Source organism: Pteropus alecto, unplaced genomic scaffold (assembly GCF_000325575.1).
Source record: "Pteropus alecto unplaced genomic scaffold, ASM32557v1 scaffold245, whole genome shotgun sequence".
Classification (NCBI taxonomy): domain Eukaryota; kingdom Metazoa; phylum Chordata; class Mammalia; order Chiroptera; family Pteropodidae; genus Pteropus; species Pteropus alecto.
In genome coordinates this window covers 207,522-218,405 of record NW_006436669.1, presented here as the reverse complement: position 1 = coordinate 218,405, position 10,884 = coordinate 207,522, and the positions used below count along the sequence as shown (strand labels likewise).

General features: G+C 35.5%; 2 protein-coding genes across 2 annotated transcripts in view; both read left to right on the top strand.

Moving 5' to 3' along the window:
- The window catches only part of CPB2 (carboxypeptidase B2), a 41,353-nt gene extending 30,700 nt beyond the window's left edge, over positions 1-10,653 (top strand). The window contains exons 9-11 of the mRNA XM_006913490.3: positions 3,565-3,767; positions 5,588-5,675; positions 9,291-10,653. Coding sequence (XP_006913552.1) covers positions 3,565-3,767; positions 5,588-5,675; positions 9,291-9,475 — 476 coding nt within the window. The 3' untranslated portion in view covers positions 9,476-10,653. The remainder of the gene's footprint in view (positions 1-3,564; positions 3,768-5,587; positions 5,676-9,290) is intronic.
- ZC3H13 (zinc finger CCCH-type containing 13) overlaps positions 10,323-10,884 on the top strand; it is a 115,019-nt gene continuing 114,457 nt past the window's right edge. Inside the window, 1 exon segment of the mRNA XM_025047947.1 lies at positions 10,323-10,652. The gene's annotated coding sequence lies outside the window, so the exon portion shown is untranslated.

Here is a 10,884-nt window from a genome sequence, read left to right as displayed (position 1 = left end):
TGGGCTGCTCAGCGGTGCAGGCCCCTGACACAGGCTGTGTTCACACATGAAGTACAGGACAGAGCTATGGTCAGTATAAGAAGAAGAAGCCAAGCAGAAATGGATATTTTTTATTATAGTAAAATATATATAACATAAATTTGTCATTTTAACCATTTTGACTATACGATTCAGTGGCATTAAGTACATTCACAGTCTAGTACAATCATCACCAATATTTATTCCCCAAACTTGCATCATCCCAAACAGAAACTCTGTAATCATTAAGCAATATCTCTTCATTCCCTATTCGCCAAGGCCTTGTTATTTCTAGTCTATTTTCTGTCTTACCTCTTCTGACATTTCTTGATTCTTTGCCTATAGGTCAAATAATGCTCTATCTTGAAGGGACCTGGTAAACCAAGCACCTCTTGGTCCAAAGTAAGCACTTAGGCTAAGAGAGATGAAGTAGCTTGCCCAGATTAATGTGCCTGCTTAATGGCAAAGCAGAGTCTCAAATTCAAGTTTCCTGACCTCCTATTCTTTTCTCCAAAATGCTTGACATCTCTAGAATGAGAGTCACAGAATGAGAATCTGAAGGTGCATTGTCCAAGACAGTAGCCACTAGCCACATGTGGACATTGAGCCCTTGAAATGTGACTTGTTTGAATGGAGATGCATAGTTATTATAAAATACACACCAGGTTTTGAAGTTTTAGCATGAAAAAGTAACAAAATATCTCATGATAATTTTTATATTGGTTACACTTGAAATGATACTTTGTACATATTGGGTTAAACAAGATGTATTCTTAACATTAGTTTTACCTGTTGTTTTTTTAAAGTGATTACTTGAAAACTTAAATAAGTGACTTACATTATATTTCTATTGAACAGCTCTGGTCTGAAGATTCATATTATGGTACCACCTCTCCCTTCAACTCTTTTATGTCCTCTCCAACTTCTACCCCTAATAGATAATCTTTATTTTCCAGAACTATATGTATATCAGGGAAAAAAGGCCAGGAGAATTTGAAGTTGACTGAACTATCAAAAATGGTTTGTCCAATCACATTATTGGTTAAAAAGTAAAACAAATAAAATACTTGTAAAGGCCTTGGATGTTCAGTACAAAATTTCCTTGTGGGAAAAAGAACGCTTAACTAACATTAAGGTTGTTTCCTTTGAAAATAACAGGAAGAAAGCAGAGCAAGCTTAAGAAAGGGCAAGCTCTGTAAGGATAATGGAGTGGTCCAAGGAACCCAAGGACAAGAATGCAGCTGGGCCTCAGAAACAGACTGCAACTGGGCTAGAGCAATGTAGGGGGCTCACTGAGTCTTTTCTCTTCTGTCTCATCTCTGTGATGCACACTGGCTTTTGTGAGTTCCATTCCTCTTGATAATGGTGACAATGATAACAATGGCGAGAAACAACAGAGAGTGAACACTTAGTATATATGCCAGGCACTGTGCAAAGTGCTTTGTATGCATTAGCTCATTGAAACCTCATTAAATCCTCATTTAATGTGTATTTTTTTCCATTTAGCAGATAAAGAAATCAAGGTATGCATAGGTTGAAAAACAAGGCCATATAGCTATTAAGTGGCAAAATCAAGATTAGAATCAATTGATTGGGTAATTAACAATATGTTACATAGCCTTTTATTGTAGGATGGTTGACCACCAAGAGTGTCCAATTCGCATCTCTTAAAATAACAGTATTTACTTCAAAGGATTATGTGAGTATTAAACGAAATGTGTGTTAATCTTAGCAGAGTTCCTGATACATACATAAATACATACATACATACATACATACATACATACATACATACATACATACATACATAATCTCATATGCTCGATGGGTGTCAGCTAGTGGTGTTATTGTTATCTTCTTTGTTCAAGAGAGCAGCTGGACTGAAACTAGAATCTTCAACTTGGCAGAATACGAGTTAAGGATCCAGTTTAGAGCTAATAAACTGTTTCCGGGAGGGAATAATTTTTTGGTTAGAGGTGGCTCTCTGTGAATTAGGGACAGAAATGAGATGTGTTGGGAGGCAGGCTATAATTCAAAGCAGTATATACTATAATCTTTCAAAAGAATGCATAAACATTATTCTGGCACCAAATACCCCCATCTCATTTTATTTACTAAACCACTTTAGCAAGTTAGAAGTAGCACAGAAGGTGAACTTGCATATTCTTTTTTTTTTTTTTTTTGATGGGGACAGGTCACAATTTTATTTATTTATTTTTATTTTTTTGGTGATGTTGGTTAACAAAGTCCAGTAAGTTTCAGGTGTACAATTTATCAGTAAGGCATATATATATATATATATATATATTGCATTCTGTGTTCCCCTCCCTTAGTTAGATTTCTTTGTCACCACATAATTGACCCCTTTTACTCCATCTCCTTCCCTCCTCTCTCCGCCCCTCTACCCTCTAGTAACCACTAGTCTATTGTCCATGTCCATGAGTCTCTGTTTGTTTGTCCTGTTTGTTTGTTTGTTGCTTTTAGGTTTATACCCCATATATAAGTGATATCATGTGGTTTTCAACTTTTTCTGTCTGCTTTATTTTGCTTAGCATGATTATCTCTCTGTCCATCCATGTTGTCGCAAATAGCAGTGTTTCATCCCTTCTTATGGCTGAGTAATATTCTGTTGTATATATGTACTACAGCTTCTTTAGGAATCATCTATCATAGGACACTTCAGTTGCTTCCATGTCCTGGCCACTGTGAATAATTCTGCTATGAACATCGGTGTGCAAATATCTTTTCAGATATGAGTTTTTAAGTCTTTGGGGTAAATACCTAGTAGAAGAATTATATGGCAGATCAATTCTTAGTTTTTTAAGGAGCGTCCATACTGTTTTCCATAGCTACTGTACAAATTTGCAGTGCCACCAGCAGTGTATGAGAGTTCCTTTTTCTCTGCATCCTCGCCGACATTTATTATTTGTCCTGTTGATTATAGTTACTCTAACAGGTGTGAGATGGTATCTCATTGTGGTTTTAACTTCCATTTCCTTAATAACTAGCGATGTTGAGCATCTTTTCATGTTTGTTGGCCATTGTATATGTTCTTGGGAAAAGTGTCTGTTCAGGTCCTCTGTCCATTTTTTGATTGGATTTTTTTTGTTATAAAATTTGCATAGTCTTAGTTCCCAAATGATACTTTTCTTTTATGGGCTATATTGATTAGTAATTTTTAAACTACGTATATCAGAAAAAACAAACTTATAACGGATTAAAGAAAGTGGGGCTTATTTTTCTCATATAACCGGAAGTTTGGAGGCAGGGCTAGCATTTCTGAGACTCTCTTAGCCACTTTCTCAAGGTTGCAAGATGGCTGCCCCCATGCAGCAAATGTTGGAGTGTCTGCTATGAGGACATATAAATATTTGAGTTCACATAAATAACATTTAGTGAACATCAGAAATATGCTCTTTACAGAGCTCTATGTAATCCATTATCTAAAAATGTTATACCATAGATATTAGGAGAATACATTGTGAGGGAAATCACAAATTACTATAGTATGTGAATCCCCTCATAATTCTATCAATTTCATCACAGAGAAAGGTGCATCAAGTTTCTCATGCTCAGAAATCTACTGTGGACTTTACCCTGAATCAGAACCAGAAGTGAAGGCAGTGGCTAATTTCTTAAGAAGAAATATCAACCACATTAAAGCTTACATCACTATGCATTCATATTCCCAGAAGATAGTGTTTCCATATTCCTATAGCAGAAGCAAAAGCAAAGACCACGAGGAACTGGTAAGTACTACTTAATTATTTTTATCATTAGTATTTCAGAGATAAAATAATACTTAGTTTAAGAATCAAAAACTGTGGGAAAAAAATTTCTCCTCTAGAATACAAATGAAAAGATGCTTATATTTTGGTCTAACTCTACTGAGGGTTACCCAGGGTCAGGGTTCACAGAAGGAATGTAAAGAATGTGGCCTTACCCTGAGAACATGAACTTTAGTCCAGCAGATGGGCTAAGGAAAAGTCAGACAAGTTCTTTGAAGGTCAGGAGGGAATTATTCCACCTGGATATACTCCACATACAAGCAAGAACCAGGAAAGAGTCTCTGGAATTATGCAACTTTCTGGTCACTAGCTTTCTACAATAGCTACCACAGATCAAGTCTTAGCACAATACTCATCAATTTGACAGGTGCATCAGGAATTGTTTGCATGATGATCTCCCTAACCCCCAGAGGTCCTATTTAAAGCACTTCCAATTGCAGCATTGAGGCAAGAGCACCCCCCCACCCCACTCACTCCCTTTTTTGAAATATAGTTGACAATACAATAAAAGAAAAAGGAATGATAAAGTGCTATTGACATCGAGGTACAGATACAACTTTAGCCAGACAGTAAAAAATAGGATTTCTACAGGTGGACAGGAAGACATGCCAAGCTGAGAAGATGGTATTTCTCATGAGAAGTATGTCCAGGGGACTGTGAGGGTACAGAGTGAAGAGTGACACTCTCTGAAAGTAGATGAAGTCAGCTTATGAAGATAAGGTCAACTTGTTTGAATGTCAAAATAATTTGCATTTTATTGTATAGACAATGGGCTTCCATCCAAACTTTTATTTTGAACAAAAGAAAGGCACAACATCTTATCCAATGATATTCCTCTGGGTCATTCAAGAGAGTGACAGTGAATACCATTTAACTTCAGAAAGATCTGGGTAAGCTAGAAACAAAAGTAGTAGAATAGGAGACTTAGTTGTTACCCTGCTCCATACCAGGAATAATACCTTTCTTTATTTATGAGTCTTTAGGAGTTATTAGACATTTTACACAAGAATAAAATAGAGTTTGTGAAAAGGATGAGAAGGGAATCAGGCATGCCTTAGGTATAATATTGTTTAGAGATGTTGGATTTAAAGTTTGGTGATAATTTTGTCTAGGAATGAAATAATCCCAAGTTGTTCGCTTTTGAAATAAAATTATACTTCATTTTACAAAATAAATGAATTCCTTAAGAAGGCATGTGAAAGTTATTTTTTTCAAATTAAATAAAAATTTCAATACATTGGAAGAATCTATATTTAAAGACAACCAATTGTGATTTCCATAAAGCAAAAAACATTTTTTAAAGTTAATTTATTCTTCTTGATTTATCTTTTGAATTTAGATTTTTCATATGCATAATTTTTTTCCAACTTTATTGAGAATAATTGACATACACATTGTGTAAGTTTAAGGTATATAGTGTAATGATTTGATACACACATATATTGATATGATTACCACAATAAAGTGAGTTAACACATCCATCACCTCACATAATTATAATTTTTTAAGATCTATTCTTTAATCAGCTCTCAAGTATATAATATTGTTAACTGTAGTCATCATGCTGCACATTAGATCTCCAGAACTTATTCAACTTATAACTGGAAGTTAGTGTCCTTTGATCAATATCTCCCCGCCAGCTCCTGGCGACCACCATTCTACTGTCTGTTTCTTCATATATATAGTCTGAGTCAATTAATATAAGATTTTTTTTAGAAACTTCTACATGTCCTGTTTTAAAGCTGTACATTAACCGAAATTCCACATTCTATTAATTTTAGTCTCTAGTGGCCAGTGAAGCAGTCCATGCTATCGAGAGTATTAGTAAAGATACCAAATATACACATGGAAGTGGTTCAGAAAGTTTATGTAAGTATTTCTTAAGATCTTGGAGAACTGTGATGTACTAAAGAAATCTGTTTTGTTTTTCTGTGTTGATTTCAGTTTTCTAAGTGGAATGTTTAAACAAGGTCACATGAAAACAACTGTATTATAACAATTAGAAATGGAAGCATAATAGCTATGACAGCACTTAAGAATATATTAAAGAAGCCAAAATAATACTTAAGAAATTATGCTTATTTATATAGAGTAAGAATTATAGAATTGGCATCACACTAGTTGAGTGAAGCAGAAAAGGTCGTAAAGGGTCAAAAAAATGTATAAGCTGTACAGCACCACTATGTAAGGTTGTGCAGGTTGGAAACAAATATAGGGAACACCATTTATATTAGTTGCTTCTTAATGACAGTCTGTGCTCAAAGGTATAGCACATTATAGTTGAATATCTTTTGTTTGTATCACAGTGATGAGAACATGCATGTGGCTAACTCTTAACAAATATTTTAAGTTAATTTCTGCCCAAAGATGTTTATTGAGGGATTCCTTTGTGTCTGCAGTGGGATAATAGACAATTGTTTTGCTCTTTTGAAGCTGGAGGGGTAGATGAGAGAAGAGCAACAGAAAATAAACATATAACCAGATATCAGAAAACTATGACCTGTAAGGCCATGGTTTTCCATTTTTTAAAATGGTTGAAAAAAATTAAAAGAATAAAATTTTGTGACACTTGAAAATTATATGAAATTCAAATTTCATTGTCCACAAATAAAGTTTTATTTGAACACAGCCACACCCATTCATTTGTGTATTGTCTATGATAGTTTTCATGACAGTAGAGTTGAGTAGTTGTGACATAGATTATGTGACACACGAAGCCTAAAAGATTTACTATCCGGTCCTTTATAGAAAAAGTTTTCCAAACTCTAATATTTAAACAACTAAATAGCAAAATATAGTATAATTCCATTGATAAGTTAAGAAAATAAAATAGGCTACGGGTTTGAGAATGACTTCTGGAGAGAGGGGCTACATAGCTAAAGTGGTCTTGTAAGGTCTCTCTCTGTAGGTGACATTTCTGGGAGACCTACCTGGTAAGTAGCTGCCAAACAACGAGGAGGGGAGAGGGAATGGCATGTGAAAAGGCTTTGAGACAATATATTCAAAGTCCCAGAGTTTCCTTTAATAGGTATGATCTGCAGGGGTATAAAAACACATTCATATTAATAATCACATTTATATTATATTCAATAAATAGTTTGAGCACCAGATGCCTTATTAGTGGAAAGTCCAGAACCAGAAATTTTCTCTTCCTTCTAAACAATCTCAAATTGTCTCAGAACAAACTGAGGCCAGATTAGTTTACATGGTATCACTGGTTCCTTGGTGTCACTGGTCCACCGCTGCCTTTGTCAACTCAGGTCCTTGCTCTGTCACAGAAAAACCCCACAACTCCCTTTCACAGTTCAGAGCTTTTTTGATTCCTACCCTTTTCTCTACTATTGTTACCCAAAGCATAACCATAGTGTCTGAGAGCTGGAGGAATTTATGGAGCAACTTCCTGTTATGATGAAATGAGTCCATTACCACACCTTCATTCATTCAGGACACACCCATGTGTATGTGTGTGTAAGCATAGGAAAATGTCTAGAAGAACAAATGTTAAATATTGACAATGGTTGTCAGAAATATTTGCTGAATGAATGAATAACTTAACTAATCTACTCTTGATTGATATTTTTTAATATCATAAACAGTGTTTCAGTAAACATCTTTGTATTAATTCAAGTATAGATATTAGAGAGAAGCAAAAATGATCACTTGCGTATTATATGGTTGTTCACCTGGAAAACAGTAGAAAATCAACCAAAAATATTAGTTAGACTTAAAAAGTTGAGTAAGGTGGCTGACTATGAACTAAATATACATCAATCTATAACTTTCTTATATACCAAAAATAATCAGGTAGAAAATTAAACGGAAAAAAAGATCCTACTTCATCCTTGTGTGTATGTGTGTGTATATATATATATATATACACACACATGCACATACATATACATATACATACACATACATGGATTCATTGTTAAATGTGTATATATATATATACACATGTATATACACGAATTTGTATGATCTACATGAAAAACAGAAAATTTTACTTGTGTATATAAAAGAAGACATGAGAAACCTGTCATGTTTTTGAGTGGGAAAGCAATATAAAAAGTGTCAGTTGTTCTAAATTAATTTGTACATTAATCCCAATAAACACTTAAATGATTTTGAATTTCATTTGAAACAATAAATTTGTTAAAAGAGCTTGTAAAATTATGAAAACTAAGACTAATAAGAGAGAATTTGCTCCAACCAGATATTAAAACACATTAGAAACCTGTAGTAATCAAGACAGTGTGGAACTGAGCCTGGAAGAGATAGATCGATATAAGGGAATAGTGAGTACAGAAAGACACTAATAGATAAGGAGATCTAGTGTCTCATCAAGAAGGCATTTCAAACCACTTAAGAATGTTAGGTTACTAAATTAATGGGGCTGGGAAACCTGACAAGTTACTTAGAAAAAATTTAATTGTATTACTAACATGTCTTTCTCCAAAATAAATTCCAGATAGATAAAATATTCTCATATAAAAATCCTGTTATAAACAAAGTGGAAAGCTAAGTAACCAAATAAGAAGAAAAAATTCTCTACATATTACACAGGACTAATATCACTAATGTTACTTTTATATACAATCTATACACTGAATCAACTAGGACAATAAGACAATTGATAAAAAATATGTTAATATGTACAACAAATATACCAAACAAAATGTTTAACTGTGTTAATCAAAGAAACATAGATAATTTAATATTATTTTTCACTCATATAATTGCCAGAAATGCAAAATTCCTATGGATAATGTGTGAGGGGGAAGTCCACATATTCATATCTTGCTAGTGGAGATGTAAATTGGTTCAATTCTTTTGGAAGCTATTTGGCAACATGTAGCATAATTGTAAAAAGTACATACCCTTACATTATCAAATCTATCTCTGGGAAGTTCTGTTCTAAAGAAACAAAGAAGCAATTATGATAAACAAGGATGTTCATTGTAAAGTTGTTTATATTAATTAGAAATGAGAATAAAATCTAGAAGTCTCCAAGTAAATATTTAAATTAACTATATCTAGCTTTACAATGCAATGCTATGAGATTGTTAAATATGATAATGTAGATTTGAGCTCATTAGTACATAAAGCTGCTCACGATAAATAAAGCTTAGAAAAGTTATAAAACAGCATGTTCTTATGTTCTTATTTATGCAGAAAAAATTAACTTAGAAAACTTAGAGAATTAAGTTAAAAATTAATTTTTTTTTGGTTAAAAAGCATGCATTGAATAAATAAAGCACTAAAATGTTAATGGTGACTGTCACTTCTCAGTAAAGTTAGGGGGAATTTTTATTTTCCTCCTTGGCCTGTTTTTCTTCAAACTCTATTTCCTACCAGAAACTTAGATTACTTAATAACCAGAAAAAAAGCAAATAAATTTTCGCTTTTAGGATTACAAAAATCCATTTTGTTAACTTAGCTTGAAACATCTATATTTTTAAAAGTAATATCTCTTTCTTTTTGTAGACCTAGCTCCTGGAGGTTCAGATGACTGGATCTATGATTTGGGCATCAAATATTCCTTTACAATTGAACTTCGTGATAAAGGCAAATACGGATTCTTGTTGCCAAAGCATTTCATCAAACCCACTTGTATAGAAGCTCTGGCCGCTGTTTCTAAAATAGCGTGGCATGTCATCAGGAATGTTTAATGCTCTTAATTTTTTTTTTTCGCTCTGCTCTCATATTTTAATTTACTAATTCCAACAAGAGCAAATTATTGTACCAGTTTCTTTCTAAGTTTTATCAATAGTTTTGTTAAAAGGTTTTCTCTTCCTTGGTATTGTCAAAGAACAAAATAAATATTACCCTAAAATTAAGGCAGACGAGGATTCACATTTATTTTCTCTTTTTTCTGTAATTTGTAAGAATCTAGGTAATGATTTTTTCTTTGATTTACTATGGTTGACTAGCCATCTCAAGTAATTTTAACAACTGGTTTCATGCAAATGATTGGAACACAAACAACAAAAAGAAAGGCTATTAGAAGCTCATTAAAGATTTCCTTTCCAAATTTCAACAAATTTCTGCTTGCACCTTTAAAAACAAAACTTTGCAGTCCGTTCGCTCCACAGGAATAGACAATGGCCTAGAAAGCTGAAGGGTGTCAAAAACACGACAAGCACCGCCTGTCGTTCCAGGTTAGTGCTCATTAAACATTGTTGAGAGAATAATGCATGGCTGTACTTACTTTCGACAAAACCTGGGGCACTTAACGCATTTATAACAACCGTTTATTGTAAGAAATTATGTAATAAAAGAAGGAAACTTTTTCTCTTAAATTTACTTTTAATTGGGCACTTTAGCTCTTCCTAGTTCCAGGTTTCCTCTTGTCCAGAGATCTCTCACCAAGGTACCTTGAAGATTTCAGCTGCGCACAGGTCGGGTCGGGGTGCTGGGCGTGTCTACAAAGGGGCGGTGCCTGCGCGCTGACGACTAATCCGGAGGCCGGAAGCTGCACCGGTCTGCGGAGGAAAGGGCAAGCCCGTGACTTCCGGCGGCTTTTTGAGGCGGTCCTCTCAGCGGCCCGATAGTATTTTCGTTGTCTTTTTTTACTCTGTTGTCGCTCTTCGTTGTTTTTCTTTCTGCGTCCCAGTCGCGTGATTCTGGCAAAGCGGCCGACGGGTTTCGCTCCTTGGCCGCCCCAGGGGACCCCTCGCTAGCCGAGGGCCGGTTCCCGGGGCCGCGCGCGCACCACCTCCTCCTCCCCTTTGTGGTCTTCCCGGGGCCCGGCGCGGGGACAGAGTCCCCTTCCCCGCTCCTCGGGGCAGCGGCGGCGGCAGCGGTGACGCCTCTAGACTGTGCTCACGGAAGGAGTTCGGCAAGGAGGTAAGCGTGAATTGCGCGTATTGGCGTGGGCGTCGGGGAAAGGCGTTGCACGGAAGCGGGATGGGGAGGCCGGTTGTTGTCTTCCCCGTCTGGTACACGCTGGGCTTTTGAGCTCCTGGAGCATCCCGCCCATAACACTGCAATAGCTCCCTGTGCTCAGGCCTCGGGTCTCGCTTTCGTTCTGATTCTGGCGAGTTTGTCCAAGGGGACAGGTGGATTCGAACAAAAGTGA